Source organism: Chionomys nivalis, chromosome 9 (assembly GCF_950005125.1).
Source record: "Chionomys nivalis chromosome 9, mChiNiv1.1, whole genome shotgun sequence".
Lineage (NCBI taxonomy): Eukaryota > Metazoa > Chordata > Mammalia > Rodentia > Cricetidae > Chionomys > Chionomys nivalis.
In genome coordinates, this window is record NC_080094.1 from 30,529,274 (window position 1) to 30,547,364 (window position 18,091).

Sequence of the window (18,091 nt, forward strand, 5' to 3'; positions counted from 1 at the left end):
ACAGTTGTTACACAGAGAAGCTCTGTAGGGAAAAGGGACAGTCAAAGAAACACATTTTGGCCCTAGAATCAGAGCCAGTGAAAGAAACATGCTCTGGCACTGAAATTAGAGCCAAAAGGCTAAAAAGAGCCAGTGAAAGAACCACGCTTTGGCCCTGAAACCAGAGCCAAATCTGCTTCTGACCAACTAAGCAGAAAACCAACCAACCAATCCCTGAGCACGAGATCTAGCAAAGCTGAGCTCAAGGAACTGAAATCTGAGCAATTCCCACCCTGAAAATCTCTATGGAAAAACTCCTCCCCTATGAAGACTATATAAGCCCTAAGCCTGTTCAGTTTGCTGCTGCTGCCCTCCTCCACCCTCGCAGAGGCAGCTACCCTCCTGGATTCTTCCCTCCCAATAAACCTCTCTCTCAATCAATCAGTCAATCTCTCTCTCTTCTGTTTTTCAAGACAGGGTTTCTCTGTGTAACAGTCCAGGAACTGTCTTGTAAAACAGACAGTTTTGCTGTCCTGGAACTAGGTCTTATAAACCAGACTGGCCTTGAACTCACAGAGATCTACCTGCCTCTGCCTCCCAAGTGCTGGGATCAAAGGCCTATGCCACTACTGCCCAGTCCAATAAATCTCTTGAATGATGTTTGAGTGAAGACCGTCTTTCCGTGGAGCCTGGGGGAGCAGAGGAGCAGGGCTGTAAGTTTCCCTAAGAAACCTTCCCCTAGGGGAGCTGAGTTGTTTCACTCCAAGGGCCCTGAGCTGAACTATAACATCTTTGCTGGGGAAGCCCTCCCCTGCCAGAGCAGAGCTATTATGCTGGGGGAAATCTTTCCCTAGATCAGGGGGTGAAAGCTGCTACGCTTACTGTGACCTGTGGTATTCCTTGGCTCCCGATTGCCAGACTGCTTTTCCATCCGAGCTCTAATGCTTACAACTCTGTCTCCCAAAAAATCAAAACCAAAACCGAAACCAAACAACCAACAAAATATGAGTATTGACAGATATATGCCTGAAGGAGAGAAGGATGAAAAGGTGGTACCCAGTGGATTTTAGAGGGGTGGAACTCTAGATTGTTGAAACAGTAGACACAGATTGCATTGCCTTTGTCCTAAACAGCAGACTGTAGGGGGGTGGGGGGGCTGTATGTAACAGAAAGTCACCTTTAACTGATAATGTGTCAATGCAAATTCACTGATGCTGACAATGAACCACCTGGTGGGGAATGGATAGTGGAGAGGCCTTTGGATAACTTTTTTTTTTTCAAGACAGGGTTTCTCCGTAGCTTTTTGATTCCTGTCCTGGAACTAGCTCTTGTAGACCGGGCTGGCCTCGAACTCACAGAGATCCGCCTGCCTCTGCCTCACGAGTGCTGGGATTAAAGGCATGCGCCACCACCGCCCGGCAAGTTCAATCACTTTTTTGAAGGTGCGTCAGCTATTATATTTACTGACATCTAGTGAGCACTTTATATAGGCTTTTCAATCTTAAGGAAATAGGTATTTTAATTTTTTTATAGTCAAGGACATTAAGGATAACAGAACTGAAATAATGAAAAATTCACAGACTAAAAATTTACACATCACTTTCTGGCCATAGGGTTAGGTGTTTTGCTACTGGCTTATTTCCATTTTTCCTTAACATCTTGTTTCAAAAATACCTCTTTCTATTAAAAAACAAAAAACAAACAAAAAAAAAAAACTACGTTTCAGAGATGACCCAATCGCGGGGAAGCCCGAGACGAGGGGGCGGGGCGTGGACTCAGCGACTACAAAGCCCAGCATACACCGCTGCGCCGGCCACTGCTTGCAGAGCTGTGATTTCTTTCGCCGCTCTTTTCCTCCTCTACCAAGTTTCCACATCGGAGATGGCTTCCTACGACCCCCGCAGGTGCTACTGCCCACAGCTGCACGCATCCTGAAGACCGACCTGGCTGCGTCCCAGGCCTCCCGGGCCCTACGTTCCTGCGGCACAGCCCACGATACCCACCTCACCCGCAGCTGCAGCCGAGCCGCTCTACAGAGGACGCGTACACGGTTGCTACGGAAACGACGTGACGTCTCGCCCAACTCACGCGGCGGTCAAAGGTCGTCTTGGCGAATTCCGCTTCCGGTTCCGGGATTTAGTTTGTTGTGGGCTGGCTCTCAGGTGTGGGCCAGTTCTCGAAACTGATTTCTGAGGTTCGGGTGTGGGTCGAGGTTGCACCAGTTCAGCGGCTGCAGACATGGCGGCCTCTACGGCGGCCGGGAAACAGCGAATTCCCAAAGTGGCCAAGGTAAGCGACGGCGAAGGGCCCCAGCACAGCATCTGCGGTGTCGTGCTCCGGACGCTCGGGGTAGCGAGCTCTGCGCTTGGGTCGATGGCGTGGCGAGGGGTCTTGTCACTCCAAGCTCGTCTCGAGTCTGTCCTCCCTCCCTCCCCCCCCCTCTCTCTCCCTCCTCACTCTCGTCTGTCTGTCTGTCTGTCTCTGGGTTTTTCAAGACAGGGTTTCTCTGTAGCTTTAGAGCCTGTCCTGGAACTAGCTCTTGTAGACCAGGCTGGCCTCGAACTAACAGAGATCCACCTGCCTCTGTCTCCCGAGTGCTGGGATTAATGGCATGTGCCACCACTGCCCCTCTGGGTCGTTCTTCGTGGCCTTTTTGCTTTGAGATAAGTTTTCATTTCCACATGTAAATTATTGTAAAAGCCTAATGTGGGAGCTTTTTTCCGTACTGAGTCATAAAAGCCAGGGTAGGTGTGCTGGCTAGGTTTTTGTCAGCTTGACATAAGCTACAGCAATCTGGGGAGCGAAGGAACCTCAGTTGATAAAAATTCCTCCATCAGACAGGCAAGTCTGTTAGGCATTTTCTTAATTTGAAGGGCCCAGCCTTCTCAAGGAGTGCCACACCTGGGCAGGTGGTCCTGCCTACTGTAAGAAAGCAGGCTGAGCAATCAATCCAGTGGGCAGTGTTCCTGTGTCTCAGTTCCTGCCTCTAGGCTGCCCCAACTTCCCTTCCTGATGGGCTGTGATCCCAATGTATTAACCGAATTAATTCTTTCCTCTCCACGTGCTTTTGTTGGTGATGTTTTAATACAGCGGTAAAAAAGCAATTTAGAACGGTTTGCCTGTGTTTCGGGCCCACCTAAATTGGAACACGTTTGGCTTGTAGCTACTGTGAATTAGAACAGTATGCTTGCACTGCGGGTCCATCTAAATGTGAACACGTTTGGCTTGTAGCTACTGTGTTGAACACAGCTGTGTGTGCCCGAGAAGCTAACGGACTGATGATGGGAAGTTTCACCTGACTTAAAGTGTCAAGAGAAAACCAGGTTGAGCACTAGAGGGGTTAAAATAATAGAATCCTGTAAACAGGTTACAATGCTAGGAAGTCGTGCTTATTCTACTCCTTTAAAAAGGAAAAACTGTTGTTGTCTTTTCTTTTTTTCTCTTGACTTTCACTATGGACTCATTATCATGGATGCCATGAATTAAATAGAAAATGCTGGATTCCCGCCCCCCGATTCTGTCTCATAAAGAATTGAACATGTCATTCAGAGAGGTCATCTCGTCCTCATACTTGCGAAGTTCACATCCTGGAAAATGTTTGTGGGTTTTAAACTCTTGTGTGGAGAACACTATCCAAAATAGAAATGTCCTTTTTTTTTTTAAAGGTGAAAAACAAGGCGCCAGCCGAGGTGCAGATAACTGCCGAGCAGCTCTTAAGAGAGGCTAAGGAAAGAGAACTCGAGCTCCTCCCACCTCCTCCTCAGCAGAAGATCACAGATGAAGAAGAACTAAATGATTACAAACTGCGGAAAAGGAAGGTAAGTCTATTGGGAGTACGCTGTGCACAGCTGTCCATGTCTCCACCCACTGGGGAGCACCCTGCACAGCTGTCCATGTCACCACCCACTGGGGAGCACCTCGCACAGCTGTCCATGTCTCCACCCACTGGGGAGCACCCTGCACAGCTGTCCATGTCACCACCCACTGGGGAGCACCTCGCACAGCTGTCCATGTCTCCACCCACTGGGGAGCACCCTGCATAGCTGTCCATGTCTCCACCCACTGGGAGAGCACCTTGCACAGCTGTCCATGTCTCCATCCACTGGAGAGCACCTCGCACAGCTGTCCATGTCTCCACCCACAGTAGGAACCAAGGCCTGGGAACTCAGACAGCCTATGTGGTTTAACCTCAGGCTAATATTTGGGATTATTTAATCCACTAGTATTGCGGAAGTTATATGTCAAACTCTCCAAATTACTGAGGGTACTTGAAGGTAATGTTAAAAGTCGTTTTCTTATTAGGAATGAGAGTAGAGTACATTAAAGTACTCGTTATTATTATGGACAACAGAAAAACTACCAGTCATTCTTCCAGTAGTTCATTACATCTACAGGTTTTTTATTGTGTCCATAAACTTTAGAGAAACACTTGTCATTGTAACCTGTAGTGAGCTTCTTGCTTCTCAGCATCTAGGACATAATTTCTCTTAAAAAGGGATGAAATGAGTAACTTCTATTACAAGGCAAAAGGCAAAGTCATTTTCTCTTTAATATACTACCCCCACCCCTTTTGCCTTTCAGACTTTTGAAGATAACATAAGAAAAAATAGGACTGTGATTAGTAACTGGATAAAATACGCACAATGGGAAGAAAGCCTAAAGGAAATTCAAAGGTAAAATTGCCATAAGTGTAATATTTATATATAATACTTATGAGAAACCTAGGGGAGGTAGAGCAGAGGGCCTTACTGTGTTAGCACCTTCCAGCTTCTGTTCATGGCACCGTCAGATTCTTCTGAGGGTCCTTGGGGCATTGGAAGGATGGCCGGAGTGTTGCAGGAGTCCTGGTGGGTCTTGCTGCTAGTACTCCTGCAGCTAAAGAAGCAGTGTTCTGTCTGTTTTCTCTGTGTTCATATTTCAAAACGAGAAATGCTCTGCTGAAATCTGTTGTCAAGATGAAGATTGTGGCCTTGACTTGCTGCTGAGCCGCCTTTTTGCATTCTCCCTCATAGCCAACCCTTGCTGGGACCCTGTCCTTGCCAGTTCCTGCGCACACCACTTTTCTTCCCTGTGACATTTGTCTGCTCTCTGCTTTGACCTCTTGAAGGCACCCTTCCCCACCAGCCTCGACTTTGGAACAAACTGGAACTATCTCTTCCATTCGCAGTTCTGGGGTTCCTCCTGCTTAGCCTGTTTCACCAGACTTTCCATTTCTCTCTCTGCTTCCTGTCAGACCGTGACTATGATGTTTATGGCAGTAGGAAATAGTAGCATGCTTCTCTCTCTTTAAAATTACAGTAACTTGAGTACATCATTGCTTTTTCTCTTTCTGTGATCAGAACTTGACTCATGATAGAGATCCAACAAAACAGCAGGCATTGCGCAAATTTGAACTGACTACTGTGTAGCTTATGGTGCTGCTTTTGATGCTCTCCATATCTTGTTTGTTCAGGGCTCGATCCATATACGAGCGTGCTTTAGATGTAGACTATCGGAATATCACACTCTGGCTGAAATATGCAGAAATGGAAATGAAGAACCGCCAGGTCAACCATGCCCGAAATATCTGGGACCGAGCCATAACAACTCTGCCACGAGTCAACCAGTTCTGGTAAGCCTCTGATTGTTCAAAGTGGCCTTTTGTGAATTAGCAAAGTTCTCCCTGCTGTGTATTAGTTTTACTTGCAGTTATGGTAACTGTTGAACTTTACATTTTACTTTTCCTTAAAATACAATGTTTTTTAATGTCACATAATCTAGAGTCATAATCCTAATGTTCTATAGCTATGTAATAAAACCTAACAAAGCATTGGAAATGTCAAAGATTCCTTTTCCCCTAAGTCATTTTGACCACAGCAGGCATCTGTGGGTGGTTCTGTATCAGGTACAAGTACACATACATGGAGGAGATGCTGGGCAATGTCGCTGGTGCCCGCCAGGTGTTTGAGCGCTGGATGGAATGGCAGCCCGAGGAGCAGGCCTGGCACTCCTACATCAACTTCGAGCTGCGCTACAAAGAGGTGGAGCGGGCCCGCACTATTTATGAACGCTATATCCTTTGAATGAGGTGTATGTGGTTTGTGGTTATCATGGTTATTTGAGAGGTGTCTACCTCTCAAAAAGATGTCACGATCAAGAAATGTAGCTATTAAGCTGACATTGGAGGTCAAATGGCACACTTCATCACTTTCACATTTTTTTGTAAGGATAGGAATTGTTTATATAAAAATTTGTGGTCTGGGTAATTGGGTGATTTGAGTCTTTTCAATGATATGGGTTCATTTTTGTTTTTTGCACTAAACCCTGGCTGCCAGAACCACAGGTCTATGTTTAGCATTAGCACTGTTAATGGAGGTCAGCCAGAGGGTCGTTGCTTACTAGTTGTGACTCCAGAGTCATTTAATTCCCTGAACCTTTGTGTCCTTTCTATACAAGAAAAATTAAAACTAAACATGGTGAAGCTAAGTATCTACTCATTGTTAGGGCACTTGGCTAGCATATTTTGAGGCCCCAAGTAGGCCTCAGCACTATAGAAAATATATTTTTTTTTTTTTTTTTTGGTTCTTCGAGACAGGATTTCTCTGTGGTTTTGGAGCCTGTCCTGGAACTAGCTCTTGTAGACCAGGCTGGTCTCGAACTCACAGAGATCCGCCTGCCTCTGCCTCCCAAGTGCTGGGATTAAAGGCGTGCGCCACCACCGCCAGCTAGCACTGTAGAAAATTGAACAGCCAGTTGTGGCAGGCTGATGTTAACATCTGGAAGATAGGGTCTGTAAAAGCACTGTTAGAAATGGCTCTGTGATCTTTGTCACCCAGAGAGAGAGAGAGAATTTTATATATATAAATTTTATATATATATATATATGAGAGAGAGAGCGCGCGTGAGAGAGAGCGCGCGTGCGCGAGAGCGCGCACGATGCCTGAGTGTGAAAGCAGGAAGGGCCCATGCTGTGACTATAAGGCGCTTTCTCCCTCCCTGAGGCCAGTAGGATGGGGCTCTGACACCTTTTGTGGGACAACCTGAGACTAGTTGCTTGATGGCTTAGTTGATACAGTGCTTGGTGCACAAGCGTGAAGCCCTGTGTTTGCATCCCTAGCACCCATAAAGAGCTGGCCTCGGTAGCACCTGTCTGTAATCCCAGAACTGGGAGATGGAGACAGCAGGATCGATAGGTCTGTTATGCACTTAATATTGCCAGTAGTTGTGAAAACCCTGGCGTGCAGGTGAGGAAACTGAGGCATGAATGATTAACTTTCCTGGGGTCCCAGGTGTATTTGAACCAGAAAATCAGCCTCGTAACAGGTGCTCTTGCCATCTTTGGTACGTATGAATCACTAGAAATTTTTGGCTTCTTCAGGGAAGCTTGATGCGCCCTGGTAATTTAGTGGCAAGTGAAAGCTTTCCCTTTAGCTTCAGATGGCAGCTTGCTCTGCTCGTTGTGAGTAGACTGCCGTGACTGAGCTTTCCGTGTAACAGGTGTTCTCTATTGACAGTGTCCTTTTGGCCAGAAAGTGCTCAGTTTCATAAACATTCCCTCATGTTATAGAGACAGCAGTGGTGGGTGAGCTTGGTATTTTTCTCTTTTCCCACATTGAAAACTGGGATGAATGTCTTGTCGAAGATCACAGGGCTTATAACCAGGTTGAGGGTTTTCTTTGGCTTCAGGCTTGTGTGTACCCACTACTGCGTCCGCACTGAAGGCAGATCAGAATGAGTAACAGGACCCTGATCCCAGAGGCTAGGGTCGGTATTAGACTCCCTGGTATGTGCTTTGTCACCCTCCGGTTGTATTTGAATTGCTGGGGTGTGGGTGGGTATGGTCTGGGCCTTGAGCCTTTGAACATGCTACGTATGAGCCCTGCCCCTGAGCCCCCGCAGCCTCCGTTGTTGGGTTAGCTCTGCTGTCTTGCCAGCTCTCTCCTTCACTCCCCTGCACTTGTGCTCGTGCACCCCGCTGTGAAGAACTGGATCAAATATGCCCGGTTTGAAGAGAAACATGCCTATTTTGCCCATGCGCGAAAAGTCTACGAGAGAGCAGTTGAGTTCTTTGGAGATGAACATATGGATGAACACCTGTATGTGGCCTTTGCTAAATTTGAGGAAAACCAGAAAGAAGTAGGTGCACAATGAGTTCATTTCTGTTTTATTTGATTCGCTTATCCATACAGAAAATGTTTTTTAGATACGAAAGCATTATTTCATACAGAACAGCATGCGTGTATTGCTGAGCTATAGATGGGAGCTGATGTATGATAACTAGCTTAATTTCATTCTGCTTTGTTTGAAAATCAAGCCTTTAACCTGGAGTTAGATGTTGTGGTGTGTGCCTATATTCCCAGAATAATAAGTTTGGAGCCAGCTTAGAGTACATACGACATTATCTCAAACACAAAAATACACGTAGAAACTGATGAGTCTTTTGGTATCCTGAATCAAGGGCTTTATAGATAATAACCTAGGGAGGCAAAGAACCAATGCCCTCAGCCAAAGGAAACAATGCGTGATGGAAACAGAGATTGCCCCACAAATAAGCCAGTTTCTTTCTTCCTTGGTATAGACAGAAAATGATAGAATTGGAGGCATTCTCTCATCAGATTCTCTTAAGAGACCGGGGTTAGAGGGGTTTTTTGTTGTTTTCTTTTTTTTAGATTTATTATGTATAGTGTTCTGCCTGCATATATGCCTGCAGGCCAGAAGAGGGCACCAGATCTCACTACACATGGCTGTGAGCCACCCTGTTTTGCTGGAACCTGAACTCAGGACCTCTAGAAGAGCAGCCAGTGCTCTTAACCTCTGAACCATTTCTCCAGACGGGTTAGAGGGTTTTAAGTGGGACAGTGGCTGGATGACAATTACTGAGCTTCTGACTAGTTCATGAAGGTTTTCTGGGGGCAGGGCAGGGGCATAACAAGAGTGGAACCAGGGGAGGGTTGAGGATGAAGCTCATTGGGCGAGCACTTGCGAGCGTGGATGCAGCTCTGGGTTTGGTCATCAGTACAAAGGGGGCACATGATAAGCCAGAGAGTCCAGCGAGAAGGTTTTTGGAATATTCTCAGTTAGAAACGGAGGTAGGCAAGCATCAAGGTAGAGGAGAAAAGGGTAGCAGGGGAGAGATGAAAATCACAGCACTTGTTGAAAGAGTCAATGAAGGAATGGCGAACTGGAGAGGAACCAAGGCAGGCTTGTGGGGCTTTGGGTGTGAGCAGGTATACCATGAAGCTGTGGCCTGCTAGCCTGGGGAGGACCCAGGATGGGTGAGGAGAAATAGAAGCTCAGTTTTGAGACAGTATTAAATATGGAACTAAAAAATAACCTTTAGAGTCCTTTCTGACTCTAGATTTAATTTACAAGTAATAAGTTGCAGTTATTCTCAAGGTGTGACTAAAATGAGATTGTTTTAGTATCTATCTGTTTTTAGTTTGAAAGGGTACGAGTTATCTACAAATATGCCCTCGATAGAATTTCAAAACAAGAGGCCCAAGAACTCTTCAAAAACTACACCATCTTTGAGAAGAAGTTTGGGGACCGGAGGGGTATCGAAGATATCATCGTGAGCAAGCGGCGATTCCAGTATGAAGAGGAAGTGAAGGTGGGTGCCGCTGGCACTCTCGAGCAGTAGCGAGTTGACGCTAGTGATTACTCTCTTGCTGATGTGCCTGATAGACTTGGCAGCTAGTACAGGCAAATTGGAATAAATGCGGCTTAAAGAAAGGAGAACAAGCCATACTTAGATTTGCTATGCCATTTCCTAGTGGAAAGTCCTTTAACTGAGAGCTAACTGAAGACATGTGGAACTGGGCAGGATGGACCATACCTGTAATCCTAGCACCTAGAAGATAGTCAGAAAAATTATTAGTTAAGGCCAGCCTAGGTTTCCTATTGAGTCCATGCCTCAAAGGCTATGTGACCTCTGTTTGAGGTCATTTTTGGAAAAGGATGGAAGGGCCAGAAATGGGTCCAAACACCTGCTTTGCATGAGCAAGAGACCTATGATAGAGAGTTCTGTTCTTATCTCCAGAATATGCCATTTCTGGTTTAGATAGCAGTATTTTCTCTCCGGGTTCTTGTGTCTTGCTTAGTCAGATTCAGGTAGCTCCTAACAAAGGACAAGTCTACTGTTAAGTGAGAGGGCCGTAAGGTGTTCAGGATGAGTTACTGTTATTTGAAAAGGTATTTCCTGATTTAGAGTCAGATATGAACGCATTGCAATTTCATTATCAGCATAATGGTATTACAGTCATATGTGTAATAACATTTACACAAGTTGGAAGCTGTGTGTAGACTCAAGTCTGTAGTCCCAGGACTGGCCATGGCAAGATAATTATCATGAGTTCAAGGCCAGCCGAGGCTATGGAATGAGATCCTGGCTCAGAAACAAAGGAATGTCATTACCGAGAAGTAGAGGAAAGGGTCTTGGCTGCGAGGTGTCAGCCAGTGCCCTTTCCAGTTTTATACTGTCTCAGGGGCGGTGTTCTGAACATGAGATAACGGTTAAAACCTAAGGGGAAAAAATGCTAACATACAGCAAGTTTGGTGTCTCCTTATAGTTCTGACAGCCTGTCAAGTCTAGCTTTGGTTCCAGTTTTATAGACTAGCCTGTTTTTTCCAGGCTAATCCACATAATTACGATGCATGGTTTGATTATTTACGCTTGGTGGAAAGTGACGCAGAAGCTGACACCGTGCGAGAAGTCTATGAGAGAGCCATTGCCAACGTGCCGCCCATCCAGGAGAAGAGGCACTGGAAGCGCTACATCTATCTCTGGATCAACTATGCGCTCTATGAAGAGCTGGAAGCCAAGGTGACCTGTGGCCTTCTTACCCCAGTATCATGGTTGTGGATAGTAACTGATAGTGGCAACTTTTGAGACAAACTTAGTTTTAAATTCTTTTAGGACTCTGTCCACCCATGTACATCATTTAAACTGTGTGCCTGTTGAGACATGGTGGTGTTTTTTTAAAAAAATCCTCGAGGCACAATTAGATAGGTAGCATTTAAAACCTGAAAGGGAAAGAATGACAATGAGGCAGTTTAATTATATACAGTTTCCTGATAATGTGTTTTTGTCACAAAGAGGATTGTGGCCAGATTGTACATTTTTCTTTTGATAAAAATCAAGTGGCATTTCCAGAAATAGGTTATGTATAAATTAACAGGTAAAGACTACCCTCTGAGTCTTTGAGACTGCAACATCTTTCTGCTGTCAGGCCTTTCTACAGAGACGAATTCAGACTTTGATGGCCACATTGTTATTCTTAAGATGGTCAAAGGTAGTTGCTATTTTTAATCATAAATGAAATCAGTATTTAAAAACAGCATCTTGATGGGAGGCAGAGGCAGGCGGATCTCTGTGAGTTCGAGACCAGCCTGGTCTACAAGAGCTAGTTCCAGGACAGGCTCCAAAACCACAGAGAAACCCTGTCTCGAAAAACCAAAAAAAAAAAAAAAAAAAAAAAAAAACAGCATCTTGGGGAATGGGGTCTATTTCTACTAGTCATGAAATTAGTAAAATAAGTATGAATGTAATTTTTAAAAAATTATTTTAATCTTAATACAGGATCCTGAGAGGACAAGACAGGTATATCAAGCATCTTTGGAACTAATTCCTCACAAAAAGGTACACTTGCTAGATCAAAATCCTGTTTTATTATTTATGAAATAATATGTATCGATTGAAAGTTTTCCAGTGAGTGGCACCATGAGAATAAAAGGAAACACCCTACTGTCGTTCATAGAGCAGTCTGTACTGGACAAGTAACTGACACAGATCCAGTGTAGCAGTCCAGGGCTATGTGGGTAATTCAGAGAGGCCGATGGCAAGAAAGAGATTCACAGTGGGTCTTTTGGTGACAGCTATGTCATGCTTGTGTGGTTAAACATGTGGCTTCTTTGGAGATGTTAAAATGTTGCTCTCCCACATTTCCGAACATGAGAAAGTCCTGCTGAGTTGTTCTTAGAAATAGTGTGTTCGTGAGTTCAAGGCCACCCTGGTCTACAGAGCAAGCTCTAGGATAGGCTCCAAAGCTACAGAGAAACCCTACCTCAAAAAATAAAACAAAAAAAACAGAAGAAAAGAAATAGTATGTTCTATCAACTCACAAGTAGCCCACAAAACATTCTAAGTGGAGGCTATCCTGCCATGGAATATATAACACAGCATCTGTCTAGGTCATCATGGGTATATGTGTGTATAAATTTTATTACATTCTTATTTATGAGGGAGGGCTGTACATGTGCCATAGACTCGTGTGAAAGTCAGAAAACAACTTGGAGATTTGTTCTGTCCCCATGTGCGTCCTGGAGAGTAAACACAGGGTCAAGCCTGACAGTTGGTACCATCGTTCACTGAGCCCTTTCACCTTCCTCATGCTATATTTTTAACCATTGATAAATGTCATCTTTGCTTAAAAACAAACAAAATATATCCCTCCTCACCTGAAATTTGACCAGTGGCCTTTGGTTAAATTAAATGAGCCTCTTAGGTCAGGTCTTTTCTGTGCTTTTGTTTTGTAGTTCACATTTGCCAAAATGTGGTTATACTATGCACAGTTTGAGATACGACAGAAAAACCTGCCATTCGCCAGAAGAGCTTTGGTAAGTAATGGAGCATCATGTCTCACTAAGTCTTAGGAGAAGGTTAAGATCTTCATGCTTACAATTTGAATGATTTCTACTGAGAAAAACAGCAACAAAGTAGGGTGTGCTGGCACACACCAGTTTAAAAAAAAAGGAAAAGGGGGTGGGTGACAAAGTTATCTTTTATAGCCTGGGACATGTTAGAAAACTCACAGATAGCACTCTGAGAATAAGTGGCTATTGAGTGCTCATTCTAAGTGGGACATAAATATAACCCTGCTCCCTCCCTGCAAGGCTCAGGGACCATTGGGGAAGACTGTAACAACAGGATGGTGGGAAGAGTGTTATGAACTGTCTTCTGGACATTGCATGGCAACACTCAAACTCAACAGCAGCATCAGTGGCCTGCAGGAGATTTGCATGAGATCCAGCTATCCAGCATGAAATGGGGGAGGGGCTCCTAAGACTCCACCTCCAGCTGGGAAGCCATTGGCAGCTGGTGGTAGCTGAGGGGAAAGCATCATTTTTCGTCAGGGGTGTTGCCACTGACGGTTACCCACGCTCATGCAGGCCAAACTAACTGAAGGCAGTGTGACATGAAGGTGGGCAGAACATGGGGGAGAGAGAGAGAGGGGAATTGGGGTGGATATGATCAAGGATACATTGTATATGTGTATGAAATTGTCAAGAGATACAAACAAAAACAACACTTAAAACATTGAATGGTAATGCTTAAATTGTAAACATTCTGTTTAAACACTGGAAATGTCTATAGCTACCACTTACTAGATCTGTCTCCAGATTAGTAGTCTGATCTTGTGCAAAATTTTTGATGTATTAAATATACTTCCTTATAATTTGTCAAAAAAAAATGTCTCAGTAGGGTAAAATACTGTGTATCCACACAATTTTCCTTTAGGTGAACTATTTGCTTCCTGTGGGTAGTATGTCAGGTTTGATTTACCTTTTTATTTAAAGGTATGTATGTATTTTTGTATGCTTGACATCCATATTTTCTAGGGAATCTTGAGGGGTACAGAATCCCATAGTGGTGTAATTCTACAGTGTCGCCTATGGCTGACCAGGCTCTATGTCATGTAAATGCCTGGCCAGCGTGGAGAGTATGCTAGCACAGCAGCAGAACAGCCTGCCGTGCTCCACTCCAGCAGAAGATAGCGTCTAGGACAGGTTGGCAGTGACTAAAGGAAGTTGAACCCTAAGTATAATGGTACTCTTGGCCATTTTATTCTCCAGGGGACTTCCATAGGCAAATGTCCAAAGAACAAATTATTCAAAGGTTATATAGAACTGGAACTACAGCTTCGAGAATTTGACAGATGTCGGAAGCTTTATGAAAAGTTCTTGGAATTTGGACCTGAAAATTGTACCTCGTGGATTAAGTTTGCAGAATTAGAGACAATCCTTGGTGATATTGATAGAGCTCGGGCAATCTATGAATTAGCCATCAGCCAGCCACGCTTAGACATGCCAGAGGTAAGGATCCCAAGTTGGATATATTTTAAATACTTGTTGGGTAGTCCCTCATCAAAACATCTATAAAGATGATTCAACCAACCTATAGTCTTTTCCACCCTTATTAGGATTCTTCTGTTTGTAGAGTAGGAAAGTGGGCTGGGGGAGCATCCGCAGCAGCCCTCGCACAGCTGACAAGGAAGGTTAAAGGGGATGAGAAGGCTGGTAAAGGAACAGCTGTAGTGTCATCTCCCCCATGCACGCACGCACGCACGCACGCACACAGGAAATGGGGGTGGAGGCTACATCTCTAGGTCCTGAAACATGATCTTCCTAGATTGTACGGCTACAGGCTTGGAGTACTGGCCCGCCTTCAATAGTTAGGCCACAGGTAGCAATGACACAGCTAGGACTGATTGAGTCTCACAGGACCGCAGAACTGCCCTAGCCTGGTCAGTCTTGTACTAACATGACCCTGCATGAGGGCAGAACTTTCTGTACCGCTGTAGCACCTGTGGCCTCAGTTCCTCCACTAGACTGCCAGCTCCAGTGCCGGTGCCCAGTTTGTCCTTGTGTCTGTGGTGGGCAGTTAATGTTATTTGAACTCAAATGACAAGAAACTGACATTAGAGATAGGAACACATACAGCAGCTAATCTGGCTTATTTTCTCCTTAAGAAGTTAACTGCATGTAACAAAATCATGGAAGTACCTAGAATTCTTGACAAATTTTGGTTGTGTTGAACATTTGAAAAACTCCAAAAGAAAATGTAAAACTAAATCCAAAGCCTTTTTTTTTTTTGTCTTAAATTCTAATTACATTTTGGCAAGCTTGTAAATGCTAGTATTACTTCACCAGATGCAGTCCTTTTTTTTTTTTTTTTTTTTGGATTTTTCAAGACAGGGTTTCGCCGTAGCTTTTGGTTCAGATGCAGTCTTAATTGTTGAGTGAAGAATCTTAGGGTCTTGGGTGTAGGTCAGGACGGCTAAACTATAGGGGTATGTGTCTTTCTTAGTGCTAAGATTGACCTATTATTTTTCTTAGGTACTTTGGAAATCATATATTGATTTTGAGATTGAGCAGGAAGAAACTGAAAGAACACGGAACCTTTACCGGCAATTGCTTCAGCGAACACAGCATGTCAAGGTACCCTTACTTTGGCAATGGTCTTTCATTTTCCCTTGTACAGTAGTTTTGGTGTTTTTACACAAGTTATTTTAAATGACTTTCTTGAACTTAGGATCTGTTGTTCTCAGGGGACTCAAGAATGTTAAGCCCATTGTTTATGCTGCACATGAAAACCCCATGTGTCAAGATTTTAAAACTGTCAGACACCTAAAAGCAGGAGACTGCTTTGGTGCTCAGAGGGAAGTGCAGTGTGCTCATCTGCAATGCTTGCAGTAATGCGGTATCAGGTGTCCTGAACTGGAGAATTGGCTTTAAAGCTATTATGTTACTGTCTTTTGGCTGACATGGTTAATTTGGTTGTTAACCTTTTAAAGGTATGGATCAGTTTTGCTCAGTTTGAGTTATCCTCGGGGAAAGAAGGAAGTGTGGCTAAATGCAGACAGATTTATGAAGAGGCAAATAAAACCATGAGAAACTGTGAAGAAAAAGAAGAGAGACTTATGTTGCTGGAATCCTGGCGAGGTTTTGAAGATGAATTTGGAACAGTATCAGACAAGGAAAGAGTAGACAAACTCATGCCAGAGAAGGTCAAGAAGAGAAGAAAAGTCCAGGCCGACGATGGGGTAAGGAATAGAAATTGAACATTTGTAAAAGCAGAAGTAGACCGCATGGATGAGGACTGCTGGTAGTCCAGCTACTAGGAACACAGCCAGGGTGGAGATGGGGCAGGAGGTGGGGTGGCAGAGATGCCTTAGTGAAGGTGGAGTCTAGGAGTTACATGAAGTGTGATATTTGTAGAGGGGGAAGTGGGAAGTCAGCATGCATGGGGGCAGGGGACAATCCTAAAAAGACCTTGTAGGGTAGAGGAAGTTTGGTGGAAACCATTGAAGAGTTTATACATGATTAGATTGCTGGTATCTCATACAGGTGAACTTGAGGAACTTAGGTTGAAGAATATGATCTATTGCATGGTTTTCAGAGATCCAGTAACTGGGAGGTGGAAGGTGGGAGATGAGAGAAGAGCCTGCATTTCAGAACAATATTTAGAAGTGAAATCGTGATCAGTTGGAAGTGAAAAGAGAGGTCCAAATAATGCACCGCTATGTAGCCTCTACTATTAAATACTGAGTAAAATTCAAATTTTAAGATTATTTTAAGAGTGATTTGCTTGCACGTGTATATGTGCACCGTGTGCATGCCTAGCACCTTTGGAGGTCAGAAGGCAGTACTGGATCCCCTGGAACTGGAGTTACAGATGGTTGTTAGCCACCTCGTGGGTGCTAGGAACCTAATCTGTGTCCTCTGTAAGAGCCAGCAACAAGTACTCTTAAGAGCTGAGCCATCTCTCCAACCTGTGAAATTCAGAATTTTAAGTCTTAAACGTGACTGCAGGGTGGAGCTGAGCTGCTGAGTGTCTCGATTGCCTGTGGAGAAGCTGTGCTTAGAGGTTTCGTGTTCTTCCACTTGGTCCTTCGTTTTCAGTGAACTGCAGCATCGTCTGAGCAGCTGTTCTAGTCACTCAGCTCCTCTACAGCAGGGTTGATGTGGCTTTGTACTTACTTGTACAGTAAGCATAGTTGAATTTGAACTCTAGGTTGCTCCGAGTTCTTCCCTCTCCCTTCTGAATGAAACATGTTCCAGCTGTGTCTGCTCACCTTAAAAGCTAAAATCGATATATTTAATTTTGCAGTCCGATGCCGGGTGGGAAGAATATTATGATTACATCTTTCCAGAGGATGCTGCCAACCAGCCTAACCTCAAGCTTCTGGCAATGGCCAAGCTTTGGAAGAAACAGCAACAAGAAAAAGAGGCTGCCGAACAGGATCCAGATAAGGACATTGATGAGAGTGAATCCTCATCTTTTTAAATGTTGTGACTTTATATAAATTAATGTTTTTGTATATTTACTCGGTAAGGACTTGTTTGGCATCTTTGATAGCTACCTTTTCAATTATTTTTAAAAACTCTTGGGTTAAATGTGGATGGGAAATTAACCACAAGTAAAGGAATTTTTTATAGTAACTTTGCTGCCTGAGTCCTGACTGTCCTGGTATTCACCCACATTATCTATTACATGAAAGTAATGTGCTTAGCACCTACTCTAGGTGGAACTGCTGCAGCTTTGTTTTTGGGGACAGGGTTTCTCTGTGTAGCCCTGGCTGTCCTGGAACTTACTTTTTTTTTTTTTTTTTTTGGGTTTTTCGAGACAGGGTTTCTCTGTGGTTTTGGAGCCTGTCCTGGAACTAGCTCTTGTAGACCAGGCTGGTCTCGAACTCACAGAGATCCGCCTGCCTCTGCCTCCCAAGTGCTGGGATTAAAGGCCTGCGCCACCACCGCCCGGCTGGAACTTACTTTTAGACTAGGCTGGCCTCCACCTGCCTCCGAGGTGCTGGGATTAAAGGCACAGGCAAAGTGTTCCTGACCCATTGTGCAGGAAAACTTTTTTTTTTTAATATTTATCTATTATGTATACAATATTCTGTATCTGTGTATGCCTGAAGGCCAGAAGAGGGCACCAGACCTCATTACAGATGGCTGTGAGCCACCATGTGGTTGCTGAGAATTGAACTCAGGACCTTATGCAGAGCAGGCAATGCTCTTAACCGCTGAGCCATCTCTCCAGCCCCCTGCAGGAAAACTTTTAAGCCACACATCTGTTGTGAAGGTCTGCATGCCTCTAAACCTGTCACTGTCTTGTCTCTTCAACCACAACCTAAGTCCAGCCCTAGCACTACTGTGTGGTGGCTGTGTAGCTTAGTCTTTGTTTTCTCAAACTTGGGGGAGGATCATGGCACCTCATTTTGAGATTCCACCCCTTTTCTTTTTTAGCAGTATGTGTCCCCTCTTTAGAGAATTAAATGGACTTGGGCTGGTTTAACCTCTAAATATGCTGAAGTAATTTGTAGCAACTGTATTTTTAGACTAGGTTGTTATT

The 18,091-nt window shown here is 44.4% G+C and overlaps 1 protein-coding gene across 1 annotated transcript; it reads left to right on the plus strand.

The window, feature by feature from the left end:
- The first annotated feature begins 2,114 nt into the window (after positions 1-2,114).
- On the plus strand, positions 2,115-17,322 carry Crnkl1 (crooked neck pre-mRNA splicing factor 1). The gene is made up of 14 exons (XM_057780338.1): positions 2,115-2,268; positions 3,645-3,797; positions 4,561-4,652; positions 5,432-5,590; positions 5,864-6,030; positions 7,916-8,094; positions 9,398-9,568; positions 10,589-10,780; positions 11,537-11,596; positions 12,493-12,573; positions 13,810-14,049; positions 15,073-15,174; positions 15,531-15,779; positions 16,847-17,322. Exons 1-14 carry the CDS (start codon positions 2,218-2,220, stop codon positions 17,021-17,023), a joined length of 2,073 nt encoding a protein of 690 aa, XP_057636321.1. The 5' UTR covers positions 2,115-2,217; the 3' UTR covers positions 17,024-17,322.
- Positions 17,323-18,091: the final 769 nt, after the last annotated feature.

Coding starts and splice junctions, on each gene's coding strand:
- Crnkl1 (XM_057780338.1), top strand. CDS start 2,218: ATGGCGGCCTCTACGGCGGCCGGGAAACAGCGAATTCCCAAAGTGGCC. Junction 11,597..12,492: donor AACTAATTCCTCACAAAAAG/GTACACTTGCTA, acceptor TTTGTTTTGTAG/TTCACATTTGCCAAAATGTG. Junction 15,780..16,846: donor AAGTCCAGGCCGACGATGGG/GTAAGGAATAGA, acceptor TTAATTTTGCAG/TCCGATGCCGGGTGGGAAGA.